General features: G+C 44.1%; 1 protein-coding gene across 1 annotated transcript; it reads left to right on the top strand.

Moving 5' to 3' along the window:
• The first annotated feature begins 863 nt into the window (after positions 1 to 863).
• On the top strand, positions 864 to 22495 carry ATP6AP2 (ATPase H+ transporting accessory protein 2). Its single transcript, XM_059384845.1, has 9 exons — positions 864 to 1043; positions 8039 to 8169; positions 10021 to 10152; positions 15659 to 15754; positions 15936 to 16073; positions 16936 to 16989; positions 18205 to 18354; positions 19108 to 19227; positions 21446 to 22495. Exons 1-9 carry the CDS (start codon positions 1004 to 1006, stop codon positions 21638 to 21640), a joined length of 1056 nt encoding a protein of 351 aa, XP_059240828.1. The 5' UTR covers positions 864 to 1003; the 3' UTR covers positions 21641 to 22495.
• The last annotated feature ends 323 nt before the right edge of the window (positions 22496 to 22818 follow it).

The raw sequence follows: 22818 nt of genomic DNA, 5'->3' as shown, positions 1-22818 counted from the left end.
TCCAGAAACCAATGTTGCACTGTATGTTAACTAAAATTTAAATTTAAGAAAATATGTTATAGGCAAAAAAAACCCTTGAAAGTCGGAAGAGAAGATCCTCGTCTAAATAGGAGGTCTAGTCCTCACCTATCACTGAGCAAATGGATGAAGGAAGTAATTAATGTTCTTGTTCTGTCACTCCTGGTGGATAGGAAAGTCTTAGGAGATAGGGTTACCAGATTTAGCAAATCCAGATATAAGACGCCCAGTCACATGTGAATTTCAGATGAACCACGAATACTTTTTAAGTATAAGCATGCTCCATGAAATATTCACGACATATTTATACTAAAAAGCATTCGTGGTTCATCTGAAATTCAAATTTACCTAGGCGTCTTGTATTTTATCTGGCACTCCTGCTTGGAGAGCAGGTCCTCCCGGAGGCGCCAGGCTTCTACCCAGCAGGTGCTCAGCATCTGTGCAATTGTTAGAACAAAATCCAAACCAACCCCGCAGCTTCCACAGCTGCACCCGTAGCGGGGCGGAGCCAAGTCACCGGGAAAGGCAGACACCCCGGTTGGAGACCATCACTGGAGATTGGCCAAGGGATCCGCAATTGGGCGGCAGCCCCACCCCGTGGGCCGTTGAGATCCATCCAAGGGCTCCGTCATCCCCCACATCCCCGACCCTCGGCCCTACGATCCACCTCGTGACTGGTGGTCACAGGCCGGGGGGCGGAGCTGCCCGGCTCCCCGATCGCTGCCTGCCATTGGCAGGGCCTTGCATCTATCACGTTAGGCTCCGCCCATAAGGCAGGCGTTCCTCAGCCTGCGCCTCTCGCGCAGGCCGCGACGTAGCTGGCGATTGGTGGAGAAGGCGGCAGCGTCCCAGCGGAGGCGACGACGGGGCGGTCTCAAGGAATTGGGACGAGGCGGAGCGCGTCACTCACTATCGTTGCGGTGGTCGCTTGCCTTCTGCCGGCCCGGTCCGTGCCGCCCTTTGCTGTTGTGGCCACCGCGGGACCATGGCTGCGCTCGTGGTGCTCCTGTCCTTGTTGGCGGCGGGTGAGGACCGGGGCGGCCGGGGGGCGTTAGGAGTGGCCGGGAGCCTCGGGGGGTCGGGGGCGGCCGCAGGTGGGCAGCAGCGGGGCGGGTGCCGCAGTGCGGGCAACCGGCGGCGGCCTCGCCCCAGCCACCTCCCTCTGGGCCTTCTCGTCGGACCGACCTGTGGCGGCGAGGCCTGGCGAGCTGCCAGGGCGGGGCCGGGCTGCGTGGGGGCACCTGAGCCGGCCTCAACCCTCCGCTTCTTCCAGGAAGGCGCGGCCGCGGGTCCCGCCGCCTGTGTCTTCCGGATTCGGAGGCGCGGGGATGCATTTCCCAATTAACTGTGGAACCGCAGCCGTCTGCGAGGAAGGGAAAGTCGACTTCTGAGCTGCCATCAGATGCTGCGTTTTCTTGCATTTTTCTGGTGTTTTCCTTTCTAGCGGTTGTCATCGGTAATTGGCGAAGTCTTCTCCTTTACGTGTTTCAGAATACAAAAGTTGGAGGTGTGGTAATTGTTTTTGTAGGATTCTTTCTAAAGGCCAATTCAGAGTACCTCTGAGTAGTTTTTTAGGGTTCTCCATTTTAAGCATTTGGAAACTAAGATGTGAGTCACGTTCTGAAAGCCCTATGTCAAGTAAATGGTAGCTTTCTGAGTGGAACCTAGGTTCCCTCGTGTTCAGCAAGTCCGCTAGTATTTGGCCTCTTACTATGTATCATTTGAGTCATTTAATTTTACAGTAGTCCTTAGAAGAGGACATCATCCTCGATTTACAGGGTAGTCAAGCTTAAATAAATTACCCGACAACACGCAGGTAGTAAGCAGCAAAGATGGAATTGAACCCGGATCAGCTGGCCCCAGAGCATGGGTCTTTCCATCATTATGTGTATTGTGGCACAGGTGATGGAAATGCTCCTGATTGGGGATGATGAGGGCCTGGACTGGGGGCTCCAACGGTGGCGAACAAGAGGCCAAGTTGAGAACTTGGAGAAATGCGGTTCTGCCTGTTTAAAACCTATAGCTTAAAAATCTGTGTGAGGTGTTGGGATGACCCGACCCACTTTTAGAATTGTGGTTTAATTCTGCATGAGGTTAGGCCACTGACGGTCTTGAAATCTGCAGGTCCGCTCCATTCCTGGAGATGTGCTCAGGATTGTGTGTCGATGATAATTATACTTACTTTCATATCCCTAAGGTTTTAGGGATGTTTTGTTCCTTTGGTTTCTGCTTCTGGCTCCCGAATGGTTATCCTGATCTATCTAGTAAGTTATTTTGAGGGATGTTTTTCTTTTGTTTTAAATTCAGTTTTCGAAATTTAAAAATCTTAACTTCCATAGTGTGATTTAATTGAATATCTGTTGAAATGCCATCTTTTAATGTTGACTGATACTATTTTGATTCGGTGAGGTTTCAGGGTTTTTTGGTTTGTTTTGGTCTGAGGCAAAGTATTTGCTTCTGTACACCGTTTGAGCATGCTTTCTTAACTAGAATAGTCTAGTTCATACAGACTAAGAATCTGGTCTTGTCAGTTTCTGTATTCCTTGGTCTTGTCACCTGAGGTTAAATTACTGTTTTCCACAATGACTAAATGTGATTTAGTGGAAAACATCTCTAAGAGATTGGACTTCTCTATTTGAGGAAGTAAATAAGTCCTTTAAAATGGTGTTAACTAAACCCGAGAGAGACTAGAGGAAGGGAACTAGGGTTATGAATACCATGTCATGAGGAGTATTTGAAAAACAGGTGCTTGTCCTGGAGAGGAAAGGCCAAGGGCAAACATGTGGAACTTGAAGGAGTGTAATGTGGAAGAGGGATTTGATGTTATCAGTGGTGCCCCAGAGGTCAAGAGTAGGACCTATTTATTTTTTCACTTATTGATTCCATCCACTGTTCATTGATCACAGCATAGCATGGTGGGAGTTCCCAAAGGGAAGGATACTTACCCCCTAGCCCGGGATGGGGAGATGGAGGGAACTCCCCCCCCCCGCCCACCCCTCGGGCGGGGTATCCTCCCTGGGCAAATATGTGAAATAGGTAGTTGGCGGGGGTGGGGCGCAGTTTAGACAGGCCTGTGTGAGAGCAAAAGAGCCAATAGTTTGGTGGTGCTGGAATGTACAAGGGTTAAGTTGCGGAGCCACCAGAAGTAAGGTTGGTGAGGTTCCTTGGGTGTTATGTTTAGGGTTTTGTCTCAGCAGCTCTGGGCTGCGAGTGAAGGTAGTTAAGCTGATGGGTGAATGAACACGCTTGTGTTTTGAAAAAGTGCTGGAAAGGCTGGCTCAGAGTGGTGTGACAGGTCATAAGGCGGCCAGTTCTGGCAAGTCCGGTAAGGGCCTGGGAGTGTGCACTGGACCTGGAGGGGAAAGTTTTTGAGATAAGAAGAAAAAAAAATCAGTGGAATTCAGTGATTGGCTGTGGTGCTGAGGAATGATTTAAAGATGGCCAGTGGGAGCAGCTGCCTGGAAGGTGCTGTCATCCTTCCGGATAGAGAATACAAAGGGAGTGTGTGGAAGGAGGGTCAGTTCAGTTTGGAACTTAATGAGTTTGAAGGACTCATGGTACTTAGAAGGAAATGCTTTTTAAAAAAGGGGGGTTGGGGTGGAATGCATAGCAGGCTGTTGGGTACGTAGGTCTAAGGCAGAAGAGCAATCTGGGCTGTCAGTTAAAGTCTGAGAGCCATCAGTGTTTTTGGCGTTTGTTGCCTGAGTCATAGATAGGCTCGGCCAGGGAAAGGGATTTAAGGATAGGAAAGCAGCAAGTTTCAAGAATGGAGCCTTTAGATCTTAAAAGTGGAGTATGCTAGGTGATCTCTTGGGATTCCAGAAGAAGATACTAGAACTTTATAGCTTTTCTTATCTCCTTTTTTTTTTTTTTTAAATAGTAACGATCAGATATTTTTTGAAAGATTTTATTTATTTATTTAACAGAGACAGATCATAAGTAGGCAGAGAGGCAGTCTCCTGCTAAGCAGAGAGGCCGATGCGGGGCTCAATCCCAGGACCCTGAGACCCGGGACCCTGAGATCGAGCCAAAGGCAGAGACAACCACTGAGCCACCCAGGCTCTATCCTGATAAGATATTTTGTAGAATGTCCGTCAATTTGGGTTTGTCTCAGCGGCGCCTGGGTGGCTCAGTTGGTTGAGCGGCTGCTTTTGGCTCAGGTCATGATCCCAGACTTCCAGGGTGGAGTCCCGCATCGGGCTCCCAGCTCCTTGGGGAGTCTGCTTCTCCCTCTGACCTTCTCCTCTCTCATGTTCTCTCTCACTCATTCTCTCTCAAATAAGTAAATCTTTTTTAAAAAATTTGGGTTTGTCTCATGTTTTCTTCTGATTAAATTGGGAAAATTATTACACAAGTATCTCATCCTTTTTTAAAATTTTGTTTTTGTGTGCTTTGAAATATATTATGAATGTACAGTCTATTCTACAAGAGTGTCCTTTATAAATAAATATATCTATGTTGGGACTGCTTTCATATTTTGTACTGAAAGAGTTGAAATCGAAAAAGTTTGGCCATCTGTTTTAAAATGAAAGGGAAAGAAACAAGGGGAAACTGCTAGAGGGACTGGGGTGGGGAGGCGGGGTATGGCCCAGCTTCGTGAAGGTCAAGCCAGGAGACTTTTAAGGAGGGAGTTGCCCAGGATCAGGTGCTGTGAGAAGTTTTAAATAAATTAAGGGCTGAAATTGTCTTTTGGATTTGGTGAGGCGTTTCGGTGGTACAGGGGAGTCCAGAGCTGTGGGTTAGGTGGTAATGTGAGATGAAGAAGTAGAGAAGCAAAGAGGCATTGGCTGCTTTTCCAGGATCCTTCCTCTGAAGGGAGGCTGAGGCTGGTAGGACCAGAGGAGCTCGGTTTTGTGATTGTCGTTTAGAAAGGGAGCAACCAAAGTGAATTTTTTTTTTTTTTTGTCTTTTTTTTTTATTTTTTTTTTTAGAATTTTGTTTATTTGACACAGTGAGCGGGAACACAAGCAGGGGGAGTTGGAGAAGGAGAAGCAGGCTTCCCACTGAGTGGGGAGCCCGATGTGGGGTTCGATCCCAGGACCCTGGGATCATGACCTGAGAGCTGAAGGCAGACACCTAACGACTGAACCACCCAGGTCTCCCTCCCTTCCCAAAGTGTATTTTTATGCTGAAAGAGCCAGTTGAAAGTGGGAAGTTTGTAGTAGGAGGCGTGGCTTCATTCAGGAACTCAGCAACTATTTTTTTTTTTTTAAAGATTTTATTTATTTATTTGTCAGAGAGAGAGTGAATGAGAGCGAGCACAGGCAGACAGAGTGGAAGGAAGAGTCAGAGGGAGAAGCAGGCTCCCTGCGGAGCAAGGAGCCCGATGTGGGACTCGATCCCAGGACGCTGGGATCATGACCTGAGCCGAAGGCAGCCGCTTAACCAACTGAGCCACCCAGGCGTCCCTCAGCAACTATTTTTTGAGCACTGTGTGTCAGGCACTGTTTTCAGCTCCTGGGGGATATTGTGTGAACAAGACAAATAGAAATCTCTGCCCTCGTGGTACGGGCCAGCTTTTTATGCCTGCAGCCACATAGCGCCCTAACTCCTGACCCTTGTCCTCCCAGAATAGCGGCCTGTGATAAACACTGAATGACTAAGTGGTGAGTGAATGAAGGTCCCTGAGAAGGCTGAATGCGGGGATCATGTTAGACTGGAGGAGGGACGTCCCTGCCAGCCTCTGGAGGGAGAGAAGATAAGGCCAGACGCTGGTGCAGATAAATTTGTGGTTGGTGGGGAGGGGAAGCAGGCAGTGGGTGGGATTCCTCTGCTCTCTTTCCAAGCTGGAGGTGAGGTTATTTGGTAAGACTGAGGCAGGGGTGATAAAATAAGTTGCAAGAAGTTGGGAAGCTCCTTTCAGTTGAGTACCACAAGGGCCTTTTGGGGGAATTGGAAAGTTGGGACAGTGGAGATGACTGCTGGCCGACATTGGGTTTGTAAGTTGAGGCAGCATTCCCCTTGACTGGTATATTCTAGTAGAGAATGGGAGACTTCCTGTTGGATCTCCAGGAGAAACCTGGATTAAGCAGCAGTTTCTCAGTCTAGGAGGCCTCACCTATAAGTTTTTCTAAAAGCCCAGGGTTCCCGAAGGATTGTCGTGCAGACACAGAAGTGGGGAGTCTACCTACGGTGTTGGGGCAGAGTAATTTAGCAGAGCTTTCTTTGCTAGGTTTGAGCAAATAGGGCAAACAGGACTATCTCCAGATCCAGTGTGGTTCTTTAAATTCGTGTATGGGACTTGGAAAGGGTAGGTCTCTTGCTGCCTCATTTTCCTTAGCATTGGCAGTGAGCATCGCTGTCGTGAACCAGGATGTCTGTCAGTTACCGACAACCATTCCGCTCTGCTCTTCTTTTTGGCCTGCCTTCGGCTAGAACATTTTGGAAATTCCTGCTCTGGCAGCTGTGCAGAACTGAAACTTCTAACTCTTCATGTTGTATCAGCACCATCCTGAGGCCTTTTATTTACTGTCAATACCGCAACACCAAAACATTTATTGTTGCTTCTGACTTTATTCCCATACCCTGTAAGTGGTGCTTTCCTTAGGTCAAGAGAATAACCGTGATGCTTTCCTGAAGTCTGATTTTCCCATGCTACGTAAGCATGGGCCAAGATTTGTTTTGGACTTGGAGCTGATCTTTTCATAGAAATCTGAAAGTTTCCGTAAGTTTTCTTTGTGCAAGCTGGACATCATTGGGTTAACATAGAATGGCTAAAGAGGCCAGATACCTCATCTTTGGGGGGTTTATGAAACAGGCCCTTTATTCTCATCCTTGGTCTGTTTATCTCAGGCTCCTTACCCTAAGACTTGTTGGCTTTATTATTACAGAAATCCTGTTCTCAGCCTCTTGATAGACGCGTTGGAAATACTGTTTCTTACATTGGCTTCTAAAAACTCTGCACTGTTTCTGTTCTGACTAGTAACATGACCAGTCCCCCTCCGACCCTCTGCCTTTGACTGTCCTCATTTCATTAGGTTTGCTTATGGGATATGAAGAAAAATCTCTATCCTAAGATTTGGTGACTTGCTCGAGTTTTAGAGTGAAATACTAGGAATTTTATGAATTTGCATTTTGAAGACAGGGTGGATGGCAGAAATAATTTAGAGATTTCAAGTTTCTTTTTAGTCTGTGCCAGGGGTTTGTTTGCTTTTATTTAAAAGATTGTATTTATTTATTTGCAAAAGGGAGAGAACAGGGGGCAGGGGGGAGAGAAAAAAAGCAGACTCCCTGCTGAGCAGAGAGCCTGGCACAGGGCTCGATCCCAGGACACTGGGATCATGACCTGAGCCAAAGACAGATGCCTGCCTAACTTACTGAGTCACCAAGGCGCCCCTATTTATTTATTTATCTATCTATCTATCTATTTATTTTAAAAGATTTTATTTATTTATTTGACAGATAGATCACAGGTAGGCAGAGAGGCAGCGCTGGGGCAGGGATGGGGAGGGTGGGGCAGGGAGCAGGCTCCCCACTGGGCAGAGAGCCCAATGAGGGGCTTGATCCCAGGACCCTGAGATCATGACCTGAGCCGAAGGCAGAGGCTCTAACCCACCCAGGCACCCCCTATTTATTTTTTAAAGTTTACTTATTTACTTAATCTCTGTATCCAACATGGGCCTCAACTCTACAACCTCAAGATCAGCAGTTACATGCCCTTCCGCCTGCGCCATCCAGGCGCCCCTCGTTTGCTTTTTAAATTCTGGAGAAATGCCATTGATTTCTAATTCTTGCCAATTTGCCGATTGCCCCTGTTTTAAGAGACACCTGTAGGACGGCATTTTGATTATTGGGAGAATCCTGTTTCATCAGTGTGCCTCTGCAGAATGTATGTACTTTGGTTCTGTAGAGCAATATTTGAAAAAGAATTTGTTGATGTTTGGGATTCAGCATTTTGTCCAGTAATACGTAGTATCTTAAGTCGGTGGAGAATGGGTAAACATGTTTTATATTTAATAATTTTCTACATGGGTGCAAAAGATGTATGATGTTGATCATTTATTAATCTGTTTTCTTCCAGGTGTTTTGGGGAACGAGTTTAGTATATTAAGATCACCTGGGTCTGTTGTTTTCCGAGATGGAAATTGGCCTATACCAGGAGAACGAATCCCAGATGTGGCTGCATTGTCCATGGGCTTCTCTGTTAAAGAAGTATGTGTATTCTTTTTTTAAAGATTTTATTTATTTATTTGCTAGAGAGAGATCACAAGTAGGCAGAGAAGCAGGCATAAAGAGAGGGGGAAGCAGGCTCCCTGCTGAGCAGAGAGCCCGATGTGGGGCTCCATCCCAGGACCCTGAGATCATGACCTGAGCCGAAGGCAGAGGTTTAACCCACTGAGCCACCCAGGCGCCCAGAAGTTATATGTATTTTTAAAAAGATATTGGGAGCTACTTCTGAAAGTATTTTTGTTGATTTTTCTGCTAGCAGCCCAAGAAAGCAAGAAGGAGACATAGGTATATTTGGTACAGATTACAAAAGCAAAACTCATTTGTAGTTGAAGAGATTTGGAGACGTGCTACAAGCTTGGCTTATGAAACCAAACCATCATCAATCATTAACCATGTAATTATTCATAGTGTTGATGTTCTTCATATATGAGAATTTATCTGCCCCATTAATAGGATGTACAATTTTGCTTTTTTTTCAGTACACAATAGATGTATGTCTCAGTTTGGGTTGCTGTTAGAAAATCCCATAGCCTGGATGGCTTATAAATGATAGAAATTCATTTCTCACAGTTTTGAGGGTGAGAAGTCTAAGATCAGGGTGCCAGCCCGTCGGATTCTTAGTGAGGGCCCTCTTCCAGTTTGCAGACTGCTGACTTCTTTTCGTGTCCTCACATGGTGGGGAGAAGTTGAGAACTCTCTGGGCTCCTTTTTTTAAGGCACTGAGCCCACTGTGAGGCTAATAACCTCCCTAAGGCCCGCTGCTAATACTGTCACATTGGGGAATAACTTTCAACGTGACTTTTGGGGGGGGAACACGTTCAGTCTATTGCAGTGTATTATACATGGTAAAACGTATCTGCATCCTGCTTGAGTCTAAGAATTTAGTGCAATCAGTAGCTGTGGGAGTAAAGCCATAAGCCGTTGAGTACCTGGCTGCTTTCGAGACTTGGTGGAGGGGGTGTAGAGCCTGGGGGAACGAGAGGTCTGCGGCTGAGGGCATGGAGACGGATGCAGTCTGCTCTGTCTTGCTGTCTTCCCACTTCTCTCTTCCCACTTCGGAACTTCAGTGCATTTGCTGTGGTTTCTAGATACCACCAGTCAGCCAAAGGATCTTTCCTCCTGGGTCCTGAGTGCCCTTGAAGCCAGAAGCAGCAGTGCGAGGGAGCTGCCTCTACCGGGCCTGGGTCTGGAGCCCCTGAGTGCCCTGTAGGGCCGTGGCTGGTTGCTTACATTTAAGGATGAAGTTTGTACCTCCTTCACAGACTTAAATTTGATTACGAATGGCTGTCAAAGTAACCCTGAGAAATAATTATTAGTAAATTAATGTGAGCTACTTTCAGCAGGAATTTGATGTATGACAAGCTTAGTCTGAAGGGAAGACTTTTAATGGCAGTTCTACTGCGTCCTTATGAAAGAGAAAAGCCAGGCTGTCCTTAAGGGCAAGTGACTGTGTGGGGGGAGAAGACGCCCATGGTTCTGTGAAGAAGAGCTTATAATCTGGGATTTGAAAAGGACCTGCATTTTGTTTACTTGTCCACTTTCTTCCACAAAAAGTTTGAGAGGACTTGCTAGTAGACTTTGTTGTAGATCTGTGGAAGTTTGAGAACATGAAGGTCGAAATCCCTGTTCTGGTTTGGAGATGGCAACTGCTGCCTTAAATGAAACGTTTGCCGCCCCCGTCTCTCCCCACCCCCACCCCCATCCCCCCCCCCCCCCCCCCCCCCTGCCACGCCTTGAATTTTCATTGCCAGGGTCATCCAGGAGCCCCTTGACTCTGCTCAGTGGTTCCTGGAGTGGATAATTAAGCGCCATCTCCTGCTTTCCAATGTTTAGGACCTTTCTTGGCCAGGACTTGCAGTGGGAAACCTGTTCCATCGTCCTCGGGCTACGGTGATGGTGATGGTGAAGGGAGTCGACAAGCTTGCTCTGCCCCCGGGCCGTGTCATTTCGTACCCTTTGGAGAATGTGAGTATTAGAAAAAATTAAAGGCATGCATTTTTAATCTTGTCAGCTGTCGTTTTGAATTGTGTTATAAACACCCTTCTCTTGTCTACATTTTCTTGTCCATTATCTTGTCACCTTCCCATCCGAATTTTACTTGCGATTTTGTGTAAGTAGGAGACTGGAGGCTCTTTTGCTCGTTCACTTACTCCTTCACTGGCTTTTCAGGCGGTAGGGCAGGCCGAGCTGTTGTGAGAGGCCCTCTGTCCACTGCCAGCGCAGAGAAGTCATCAACTGAGACCTCACATAGCTGAACTTTTGAGCAAGGCAGGGATACACAGAGCTGCCAGATAGGAAAGGAAAGCTCAGGAGCCACAGTGGTGAACCAGACCTCCAAGTTTCTTGTGGAAAGCCGGAGGCTATAAAATGTGTTGTTCTCAGGATGAGGGCTGGTAAAACCCCAGCTGCCCTGGGATTGCCACGGAAGAGCTGGCTGGCTTCTCTTGGCGGGAGGACCCCAAGTGTCCCCTAAGGGGATTCGGAACTCCAGACTCAAAGCTGTGCAGGGCTGTGTGCTCCCAGCTCACACGATCCACCCCGTTGGGATGCCTCCACCACTCAGGGCTGCTTTGGTTTTTAAAAAAAAAAAAAAGAAGAAGAAGAAGAAGAAACGTAATTTATAGAGCATTTGCGAGGAAAAAAATGCCATGAGCGAGTCCTTAGGTGCAAAAACCAAATTCGTCCCCTTAGAACTACAGGTAATAGACCAGTTCCCAGGAGATGAGAAAACCCACATGTTAATGATCATGGAGGAGTTCAAGAAAGGGACAGAAAACCGTGAGGCAGTTTGAAGACCTTGATATGTGGTGCATTCATTAATATTCACATCTAAATATTTCATAATTTATCTGGTGATTTCTTTAACCCATGAGTTATTTAGAAGTGTTTAATGTGTGGGTTCTTTTCAAATAACTTTAAATTTTTCAGCTTCTAATCTCATGGCATTGTAAGACTAGTCTGTATGATGATTTGGGGGGATTTTTCAGACTTTCTGTGGTCTAATACAAATAATTTCTAAGCACATATGACATAGTTACAAAGGTCCATGTACATAGTTGCAAAGGGCCATAAGGCAAATCGCAACAAATAATGGGTAATTAGTATCAAATAAACAAACCACCCTCTGTGACCACAGTGCAGTTAAATCTGAAAACGAAACCTTAAAAATGTACTTGGAAGGGTAGGGAGGATGGAGTAAATAGTTGCCGGGTATGAAGAGGTACAAACTTCCAGTTACAAACAAGTCACGGGCATGTAAAGTTACAGCTTGGGGAATACACTCTGTAAGACTGCAGTCACTTTGGTGACAGATGGTAACCAGACCTGCCGTGGCAGTCATCTCATAATGTGTATAAATGTCAGATCACGGTGTTGTGCTCCTGCAAACTAATATAATATTGCATGTCAACTATACTTCAGTAAATAAGAAGTAAATAAAAATGTATTTGGAAATGGTAAAAGCAAAATAGATGGTTCCTCAGATTTAAAGCGCACTGGAAATCTTAAAAGCTATCAGAAAAAAGACATTGTCTTTTCAAAGGAATGAGTAGAAAGCAGATTTCTCATTGCCATTAGGGACTAGAGGAGCAAAAACCAAAAAGCAGTGATTGTCGAGTATAAGGGCAGGCCGAGAATACAGTTTACATTGTCATCATAGTGAAATGATATGGATCCAATGAAAATTATGACTCTTAGGAAGGTGAAGACCTAGAAACGGAGTGCACTTATGGGGGGGGGGCTGTGGTTGGTGACGTGGGAAAGCTAAATCCTCATTTTCTTTACTCAGCAGTAAATAGATTTCTCAAATGGAAAAATCAAGATGTAGTATTAAAAACACATTTAGAGATGGTGGCAAAAGGAAAAGGAAACAAAGGATTTCTCATGTATGTATGTATGTAACAGACAGTGAGCGGAAACATAAGCTAGGGGAGACAAGAGGGAGAAGCAGGCTTCCTTCCAGCTGAGCAGGGAGCCTGATGTTTGATCCCAGGACCCTGGGATCATGAGCTGAGCCGAAGGCAGATGCTTAACTACTGAGCCACCCAGGTGCCCCGAAACAAAGGATTTGAAAGTGGGGGCCTTGGGAATGGGAAATGGGGAGGCAAGCGTTTTTCTTTAAACTTATTTTTCAGGGAAAGTCTCATAGAACTATTTGTGTCTTTTTTTTTTTTTTTTAGATTTTTATTTATTTATTTGACAGATCACAAGTAGGTAGAGAGGCAGTTAGAGAGAGGTGGGAAGCAGGCTTCCCGCTGAGCAGAGAGCCTGATGTGGGGCTCAATCCCAGGACCCTGGAGCTGAAGGCAGAGGCTTTAACCCACTGAGCCACCCAGGCGCCCCTGTTCGTGTCTTTAAACTGTATCATCTTTTTTCCTATGTAACTCTTGGAAACATTTCTGATTTATTTTAAAGAGCATGTGAGCTGAGGGGAAGGATAGAGGCAGAGGGAAAGAGGGAGAAGTGGACTCTCCACGGAGTGTGGAACCCTGTGCCACCCCCCACTCCCCAGAGCTTGTTCTCTAGAACCCAAGATCATGACCTGAGCTGAAATCAAGAGTTTGATGCTTAACCAACTGAGCTACCCAGGTGCCCCTCTCTTGAAAAAAAATTAAAAAAAAAAAAATCAGCAGGAAAAGTTAGTTGGAATAGATGGACTCCCAGATAATTCATGAGTTGAAGAGAAAAATCACAGTGGAAGTTTTGAAATTATTTGAAACTGAGTATCGGTGAATATACCGTATGTTTAAAAATGGTGGGGTGGGGACGCCTGGGTGGCTCAGTTGGTTGGACGACTGCCTTCGGCTCAGGTCATGGTCCCGGAATCCCGGGATCGAGTCCCGCATCGGGCTCCCAGCTCCACGGGGAGTCTGCTTCGCTCTCTGACCTTCTCCTCGCTCATGCTCTCTCTCACTGTCTCTCTCTCAAATAAATAAAATCTTAAAAAAAAAAAAAATGGTGGGGTGCTGCTAAAGTGGTAAGGAAGGAAAAATTGATAACTTAAATGCACATGTTAGACAGTTCAAAAGATTGGAAATTAATGAGCTGAAGAAACCAGAAGAATTTTAGAATAAATGTAAGAAAGGAGACCATAAAAATCCAAAGGCAGTTTTAAAAAAGAATTTAATGTTAGTAATATTAAGAAGGCAATTTCTGTGAAAATTATTGTTGAAGATCCCTTTAAAATAAATGTATACAAATCCAAAATGCTATTAAGATTTTTAATTTGCATGCAGTCCAGAACTCAGCATTTTTAACACACTAGCCTTATTTTACCTGAGTGGAAGCTGTGAAGAGAGCTCATGTTGCTTGACCCTGGCTGACTGCTAATACTTCTCTTGACAGTGGGTGGTGAATGAAATACAAGACTCAGAGGGCAAAATCCACAAAATCTAAAATAAACCAGAGTGTCTTAATTCTCCGTAATGAAGCTTCTGTTTGATTAGCGCCTTTCATTAGAATTTCAAGTTCTATAGATACAGAAATTTCATTCTCTCCAGGACAAACACACACATCCTTGTACTACAGTGGAAGAAAACAGGAGCTTTAAGCGGCTGAGCTTTTTCCTTTTTGAGTTTCATGGTCTGTATTATTTTTTCTTTTCCTTCACAGTTTGGCTTTCCTCTGACTCAGCAGCTTCTCCAGGCTGATTGCTAAGGATATGTTACCTTTAATCTTCAACTTTCCTGATACAAGTGCTATTTTCCCTAGGTGAAAGGCGGGAGAGTGTCCCAGCGCTCGTGTTCCTCCGAAGCTTGTGTGGCGGCTGGAGGAGAGGGCCCTGTGACCGAGCGCTTTCGCAAATGGGACTTCCCCCTTCCGCAGTTACTCCACAACTTATTTTAAGAGAATTCTGTGAAGAGTTAATATACATCTTGATTAAGAAGAAAGTGGTTTTATTTAACAATATCATGAACTAGATGAGATCCCAGCATCAAAATTAAATTTATCAAAGATTAATCATACTTATTTCTGCTTGTACCATGTTAGCATTAATTTGCTACTTATAATTATTAACCTTTCAGTAGTAAAGGGAATTAAGGATGCCTGGGTGGCTCAGTTAAGTGTCTGCCTTTGGCTCAGGTCATGATCTTGGGGTCTTGGGTTCGAGTCTCACATCAGGGCTCCCTACTGAGTGGGGAATCTGTGTGCTGCTCTCCCTGCTTGTGCTCTCTGACAAATAAAATCTTTAAAAAAAAAAAAATCACTAAAAATTTCCATTAAAACACTATCATACTGCTTGGTTTACTACAGTAATACTGAGAATAACAATTTTTTGAAGGGAAGAGTGACCATAACTTCTTCTAAAAAATGGGTAAAAACTAATCTATGCGGATGGAAGTCAGAATTTTTGGTTACCCTGGGGGGTGGAGAGCATGGCTGGGGGAGCCTTTTAGAGTGCTGATAATGTTGTCTTGATCTGGTTAGGCTTTATGAAGGTATCCATTTGGAAATACTCCTCTAGCTGTTAGCTCAGGATTTATGCACTATGCTGTATGTATATTATACTTTAATAAAAAATTCAAGAAAAAAGTAGATTTTACTACAATTGGTTATTCCAATTTGATATCATGTCGTCCCAAGATAGAGGCTTCAAAATTCTTGTGACATGCTTTATCTGAGTCTTCAGTCTATCTGGAGATAAACCCTTAAGTCCAACATTTTCTAAATTCTGAAATGAAAAATGAGGTCTAGTATTCTTTCAGTGAAATTTAATTCTTTAAATTCTTCAGACCTCCTCTTACAAGTTAATACTTTATTTTTTATTTTTATTTTTTAAAGATTTTATTTTATTTGTCAGCACAAGCAGGCAGAGGGAAAAGCAGGCTCCCCACTGAGCAAGGAGCCCGATGTGGGACCAACTGACTGAGCCACCGAGGCATCCCACAAGTCAATACTTTATTATAGAATATACATTCCGGGTGCTTGGATGGCTCAGTGGGTTAAGCCTCTGCCTTTGGCTCAGGTCATGATCCCAGGGTCCTGGGATCGAGCCCCGCATCGGGCTCTCTGCTCAGCGGGGAGCCTGCTTTCCCCCTCCCCCTCTGCCTGCCTCCTCTGCCTACTTGTGATCTCTCCCTCTCTGTCAAATAAGTAAATAAAAAATCTTTTTAAAAATTATTTAAAAAATTAAAAATAGAATATACATTCATTGTGACACAATATTAAAATGGAATGAATTGCTTAAAGTACATGAACTGCCACTAAAAAATTATGTCTTGTGCAAGAGTGTTGTGTCCTTCATGTTGGAAAGTTCTTTCCCATCTAGACATACAGGAAATAGACTTGTGGCCCACTGAGGGGCTGTTTTATACATGCCCTCAAAAGGGCTGTGTTTGGAAATGATTTGGGTCTTCTGAATTTCCATAAGTGGTGGGGGTTCTTGTTTTCTTTTAAGGTTCTTTTGTTTTTGAGTGGTTTTTCTTACCCCTTGGGTTCCAACGATAATTGAGGTCTTACTCTTAAATTTCAGGCAGTTCCTTTCAGTCTTGACAGCGTTGCAAATTCCATTCACTCCCTATTTTCTGAAGAAACTCCTGTAGTTTTGCAGTTGGCTCCCAGTGAGGAGGTAAGTGATGCAGTTTTTACTTCAGGTGCTTTAAAAAAATGTTTTCCCTAATGAAAACATTAAAACTATTTGTATGAAAAATTACATATACTCTCTGTAGTGTATGTACTTTTAAAAATATATATTCTGTATATTGGAATTCTTCTGCAGACTGTAACAAAATTTTGGATTCTCCTTGCAGAGAGTGTATATGGTGGGGAAGGCGAACTCGGTCTTTGAAGATCTCTCCGTCACATTACGACAGCTCCGAAATCGCCTGTTCCAAGAAAACTCGGTTCTCAATTCACTTCCGCTCAATTCTCTGAGCAGGAACAGTGAAGTAAGACGCGCCGCCATTGAATCGAATACGTGAATATCGTTACTGATTCTCCATCTTATGCTCCCTCATTTTAGAGCAGATGTGGAATTTTAGGAAATGACAAGTTTGGCAAGTTTACTGTGCTGGAGTAGATTGTTCAGTATAATTTTTAAATGAATCTCATGAACAAATAGACCTTTTTTTGGTGACTTGAATAAATAGTATTTTGTTTTTGTGCAGGGGTTGCCACCAGGTAAGGCAGACAGGCCAGGAGTCACACAAACTACTAACTGGCGGAGCTGTGTCGGTCTGGTCACGTAGAGACCGTTACTCACTGCCATCTCTAATGCGTTGCCTCCTCTTTCTGGCTCATTCTCAGCAGTCTAGTGGAGGGAGGCACTCTTACTTTCGACTCCTGTCAGTTTCCCGCTGTGTTCACCACATGGCATGCCACCTTTGTGGCAGCCTCTTCTCTTGACCTACCATGGACGACCAGCACTGCCATCTTGTCTTCTCCGATACGGAACATGTTCAAGGAATATGAGCAGAGCGGGCCGCTGGCAGGGCCTCACCACAGTGTCCGAGTACTTGGATGCCCTGAGGGAAAACCACTTGAGAGTTTGGGTGTTTTATCATACCATTATCAAAGATCTAGCTGTTGAGTGCTAGTCACTGTGCTGGGAATGACATTTTTTATTAGGAAATGTTTTTATGTGCGTTTGCGATTGAGATGAACTTACCAAATAGAGGACAGTTGTTGCATAAAATCACTTACTGTGCTTGACATTTGTAATATCCTGCCCTGTGCCTTGCTTGATAAATGGCAAATACAGATTTTGGATGCAGATTTAAAATAGTGCTTATTTCTTTCGGCCCTCTAAAGGTTGACCTGCTCTTTCTTTCTGAATTGCAAGTGCTCCATGATATTTCAAGTTTGGTAAGTTGGCTCCTCTAGTATTTCATTTCCCGAGAATCCTGATAGACCAGTTGAAGTTTGTGCCCTAGATTTACAGTACCACGGAAGTTGAGAAATTAGTGGTGATGGGAATTCTGAACTCCTCTCTTGTTACAGTGGGATTATTTTGCATTTTTCCTTCCAGGAGAGACCGTAAGTATATGTATGTCCTCAAGGGCACAGGCCTCAGAGGCCTCCCTCTCCAGAGACCTGACTTGGCTAGGTTGATTTCTTGAAAGACATTAAGACTTATTCCTGTTTCTGTATCTTTGGGTCTAAAATAGAAATAACAGTTTGGGCTAATAATGTTGTCAACCAAGTCAGGAAGGAAAAAAACAAACCTGCAGTGTATTTTGTACGTGTGAGTGATTTTTAAAAAAAAAAACTCCTCCTGTGACTAAAATAAAGCATACCTGTATGCCATCTTCTGAAGGTGTTGGCCAAAGTATTCAGCAGGTTGGTGTGGGGGGGTCTGGAGGTCTTTTGCTGGGGGCCAGCCAAGTGCTCTAGGAGGGCACGCGGGAGGTATCTGCTCCCTGAGCACTGGGTGGCTCATGTTCTCCTGGGATCCAACTGGTCCAGTCAGCTGTTCTTTCCTACTGATGCCCGAATCTGAGGGTGTTTTGTTTGTTTGTTTAAGCTAGATGTAGTCCCAGTGTGAGGCTCGAACTCCTGACCCAAAGATGAAGGGTCGCATGCTCTACCCACTCAGCCAGTCAGGAGCCCCACATATCAGAGTTTTTTGGCTTAAGGTGTTTTTTGTTTGTTTGTTTGTTTGTTTGTTTGTTTTTTAGAGCTTTTATTAAATATTCAGAGAGTCATACTTGCTCTTATCAGAAACTCCCATTTCAACTGATTCTGCTTGCCACCATTTTAGGCTATTTGTATCTTAAGGCACACTGCTATGGTTCCCTTCAGCCCAGTTTGTGTATTTATTTATTTATTTATTTTTAAAGATTTCATTTATTAGAGACTGCGAGAGAGGGAACACAAGTGGGGGAGTGGGAAAGGGAGAAGTAGGCTTCCTGCCGAGCAGGGAGCCTGATGTGGGGCTCAATCCCGGGGTTCTGGGATCGTGACCTGAGCAGAAGACTGAGCCCCGCTCCCCCCCCCCCGTTCAGCCTAGCTGAGTTCAATACAAACTCAAGGTGGCTGTGTCTGACATCACTTTATCAATTTCCTTTTGTTCATTCTCAGTTGTCTCGACATAAGCATCTAGCCAAGGATCATTCTCCTGATTTATATTCACTGGAGCTGGCAGGTTTGGATGAAATTGGGAAGCATTATGGGGAAGATTCTGAACAGTTCAGAGATGCTTCCAAGATCCTTGTTGATGCTCTGCAAAAGGTAAATCATTGATGGGGTGGGAGAGGTTAGAATATGAGCATTTCACTAAGTGCTTCTTCATGGAAGTCTGAAGTCTCCCCTTTGGAGGACCTCTAATTTTAGTGACGAAGCTTGGAGTGGGTCAGTGGTGTGCGCTGGGATGTCTCTAATGCTGGCAGAGATGGCAGAGGAAAGGGTCAATAACTCCAGCATAATACTTTTCTAATTGTGAAAAATACATAAAATTTACCATTTTTAAGTGTACAGTTTTGTAGCATTAAGTACATTTACATTGTGCAACTGTCATCACCATCCATTGCCAGAATTTTTTTCTCTTTCCTACCCAAAACTCTGTCCCCATCAACCCTATGAAATCATGGGAGGAAAACCCTGAGCACAGAACCAGACATTGAGTAGACATGTGGTAACTGCTGGTTTGTCTCTGGCCTTGGAGTTGCTCTCCTGCAGCTCTTCAGTGAGGTAAATTCTATAGGTGTTTGTGATGAACCAGCGAGCACTTGGGAAAAATTTCATTTCCCTTTCCTACTTCCCTTCCCCCAATTTATATGCCAACAACTTGTCTCAATTTTATTTTGAGCATTTGAATATATGTTGAAGATGAACACTTATCTGAGTATTTTGACAGTCAAACCTTTAAGACCACATATTTCCTTAGCCAGTAGGGGAGTGTATACTCTCGTGGGTACGCAGAGCTTCCACATTATTTCATGAAGTGCCTGTTCGCAGTTCATAGTAATGTCAGTAAGTCTTCAGTTTGCAGATGACATGTACAACCTTTATGGCGGGAATGCAGTGGTGGAATTAGTGACTGTCAGATCATTTGACACCTCTCTTGTCAGGAAGACAAGGACTATTCTTGAGGCAAAACAAGCGGTGAGTACATTTTTATACTGTTCTAAAACTAAAATTTAAAAACCCACTAAATCCTCAGTCACCTGTGGGCGACATGGATGAACAGTAAATCTGGGAAACAATTTCAGTGAAAACCTAGATTGCTTATCCACATAGGCATGTGTATTTTGACAGAGAGGCTCAGGTTGTTTGTAATCAGATGATACAAGAATCTGAGTTGGGGGTAAGTCTGTCAGAGCCAGTAAGATCATTCAAACATTGCTCTTACGAGAAGACCTGAGAAGTGAATGTGGGGGAGTGCGATGTAGGATTCCGCACCTGGAGTCCGCTTTTCCTGCAAGTGTGTTGTCTGTGTGGACCAGTCTCTCATTTTCCAGGATCTGCTGTGCATACACCTAAGGATTTGATTTACGTCTGCAAGTTTTTGGCCTGGCTCTTGCTTTGATTGGAAGCATTTAGAGGGTCCTAGGCCAGGGCACCAGGCATAGCAAAGCGTGTGTGTACTTTGCATGTAAACCAGAGCAGCTCTGGGGACGCTCCAGAACATTTGTGGCCAGGAACCTTACTTATCATTGGTCTCAGAGATTGGAGCCAATAGCTACAGTCATTGATAGACACTCCCCTTTTATTTATTTATGAGCCCATTTACTGATCTCAGTGTGGGACTTAATCTAGATGTGCCTGGTTAGAGATGGTTTTATTCTAATGGGCGTGGGAGGACCTGTATTTAAGACCATATGGCAGGCTAGACGATCCTGAAAATTTTCCCAGTACAGAGCATCTAGAAATACTGACAAAATGTAAAGAGCTTTTGAGAGCACAGTAAGACAGACATTCTTAGGGAGCAAATAAAGAAGAGGAACTTGAAGTGAATTAACATTTTATGTGTAATCTGAAAATTGCGGTGTCGTATTTGTTCATTCTACTAGACTAAAGCACTTGGAGACGAGAGGCTGGTGCCCAGCATCCCTGGGAAGACCATTCTGCCCCTCAGCTCTGTGTGGGCGGTCTCCCCAGCCCCCCGCAGAAAATGAGGCGCTCAGCTTGAGTGTCCGCATAGGGTGACGGGGACGTCCTGCAGCTAGATGGTGGTGACGGCTGGGCAGCTCTGGGAACATACTAAGGTGCGGGGAGTTGTACAAAGGGAGAAAGAACCTGATTGCCCCCCAAAAGAAAGTGGTCTTCAGGAGTGAAATCTTTCTGCATTTGTCTCCTAAGCTCCCCACACAGGTGACTGCCCACCCTCTTTCTCCCACTGAAATCACTCTCACCAGTCTGAGGGAAAGAGTCCAGGTTGAAGGAAACATTCAGGTGCCTATAGCATGCCAGTTGCTGGGTTTTGAGGCTCCATTGTCTTCTGTGTCCCTTTAGGACAAACCTGACCCTGTCACTCACTCCTGCACGTTTCCTCCCTGCAGCTAGGCTCAGGGCCAGGTTGCCCATGCCTTACTTGCGTCTAGCCACATCTGCTGTTTTCCTCCTCGCTTTTGTTCCTCAGCCAGAGTGAAAGAAGTCTCCTGAACAACTAAAGGCTAGCAAAGGCTAGTGCCTTTGCCCAGCAGTAGATAGACTCCACCTCGGCCCCAGCAGGAGGAAGACGGGTTTGAATGAGCCATTTGTGTTCCTCTTTAAAATTAAAATGGAGCATACTTAAGTGTATAACATGTGGGGAAGGGAATACGATACCTGTTCCTCTGAGCCTCCCAGTGCTACCCCTGTGCCCCCACGCCAGTAATTGCTGTCCCGAGTTGTGAATCCTGCCCTTGATTTCTTTACATTTTGACCATGGAACGGATTTCATCCTTGAACACTGTTGTTTGGTTTTACGGGCACTTGAATCCTGCTTGCTCGTCTTCTGTGTTGTTTGCTGGCGGTCTCATTTCAGAGGCACACAGGCTCCCGTTGTGTGGACCTGCCACATTTTCCGTGCTATTAATGGAGGTGGCTGTGCGTGGCTCTGGGTACACACACAAGGTTTCCCTAAGGAATGGACTTGCTGGATCACAGGATACACACACTTTGACCATACTGGTGTCGCCACATTTTCTCAAGCAGTTGGACTGGCTTATACTTCACTGACCATGCACTTCCCCTTTCCAGGAAGGCTCCCCTTCTTGGCTTCTCCTGGTACAAGCATGTCTTAATGCCACCTAGGAATAAATGTTTGATAAACGAATCAGAGCTACCAAATGGGGATAATTTCCGATCTTAAAATTCTTCCCTCTTTTCTTCGTTGTAGAAGAGCCCATCGAGCCCCTATAACCTTGCATATAAGTATAACCTTGAATATGCGGTGGTTTTCAACATGGTACTTTGGATAATGATTGCCTTGGCCTTGGCTGTGATTATCACCTCTTATAATATCTGGAACATGGATCCTGGATATGACAGCATTATTTATAGGATGACAAACCAGAAGATTCGAATGGATTGAACTTTCCTCAAGCCAGACTTAGAAAAGGGGTTTGGAAATTGGCTGTTTTATTAAATCTTTAAGTGTAGTTTAAAAGTAGATGGTATACTTCAAATTTATATATATAAAAAAAAAATTTGCTCTCCGTGTGCCTGTGATGTTCTTTTAGAGTGAATTATAGTATTGATGTGAATTGATTTGTGTGCTATAGAGTCCATAATATGCTCAAATATAACCATTTAATACAATTTCATTCCATTTAACATTGGAAATGTGCACTGAAATAAATGTAAAACATTTAGAATAGCTTGCATTATTTATGTTGGGGAAAATGCACTGAACTTATTAGACAAACTTAGGAGTGCTTAATTAACTTCCTTACACAGGCTACGTGAAAATGACATTTGGGCTGTTCTGTACCATGAACCATTTTAAATGTCTTAATCTGATGTAAATATTTCTGAAACAAGACAGAAGGTTGTTAACTTCAAGTAGCCCTAAACTGTGGGAGTACTTCCCCAGTGACTCAGATTGAGAACTGCACCTGACAGACAGGGTGGCTGTGTTTTAACCTCTTCTGCAAGTTTGGTGATCCACATCATGGGGTGGATATTAAAAATACTTTGATCTAAAAATAAACCAGCTTTGTGGAGTTAGAGATATCTGTAATTATATACCCCAAAACCAATTTTGGGGGGACATCTTGGAGCTTGACTATAAAAAATGTATTTTAGTAACTTTGTGTAAGTTACTATTAATGGCTTGTGGTACGTCATTCTCTAGAATATTAAGTGGAAGTAAATGCTCTCTACTTTTCATGTGGAAGTGGACCAATGTCTATAAAGAGTGACAAATAAAGTTAATAATGATTCCAAATTTGTGTTATTTCAATACTAAATCTATTTTAATTTATAAAATCCTAACGGGTTTTATTTAATCAGAATTGGCTGTTACACAAACGGTTTCATGTTTGTTTGGGTTTTTTTACATTTGTTTATTCTCACTGCCTCCTGGGATTCAGTATCAAGACAAGGAAGACATTTTAATTACCATCTTGTTATTGAATTTATACAGAATATGTGAATTCACATTAGACTTTAGGTAGGGAAAGCTTAAATTTCCCTATAGTATTTAAAAGATGAGTAAGTAATTGGTCAAAATAAGGGACTATCTAAGATAAAGGCTTAAAGATTATAATT

The sequence above is a fragment of the Mustela nigripes genome, chromosome X, assembly GCF_022355385.1.
Source record: "Mustela nigripes isolate SB6536 chromosome X, MUSNIG.SB6536, whole genome shotgun sequence".
Taxonomy (NCBI): domain Eukaryota; kingdom Metazoa; phylum Chordata; class Mammalia; order Carnivora; family Mustelidae; genus Mustela; species Mustela nigripes.
The sequence above is the reverse complement of the archived record's forward strand: the minus strand, read 5'-3'. Positions and strand labels throughout refer to the sequence as shown.

Excerpts from the sequence above, each read along its gene's own strand:
- ATP6AP2 (XM_059384845.1), top strand. The coding sequence starts at position 1,004 with ATGGCTGCGCTCGTGGTGCTCCTGTCCTTGTTGGCGGCGG. Across the intron at positions 8,170-10,020 it reads TGGGCTTCTCTGTTAAAGAA|GACCTTTCTTGGCCAGGACT; the intron begins GTATGTGTATTC and ends TCCAATGTTTAG. Across the intron at positions 10,153-15,658 it reads TTTCGTACCCTTTGGAGAAT|GCAGTTCCTTTCAGTCTTGA; the intron begins GTGAGTATTAGA and ends CTTAAATTTCAG.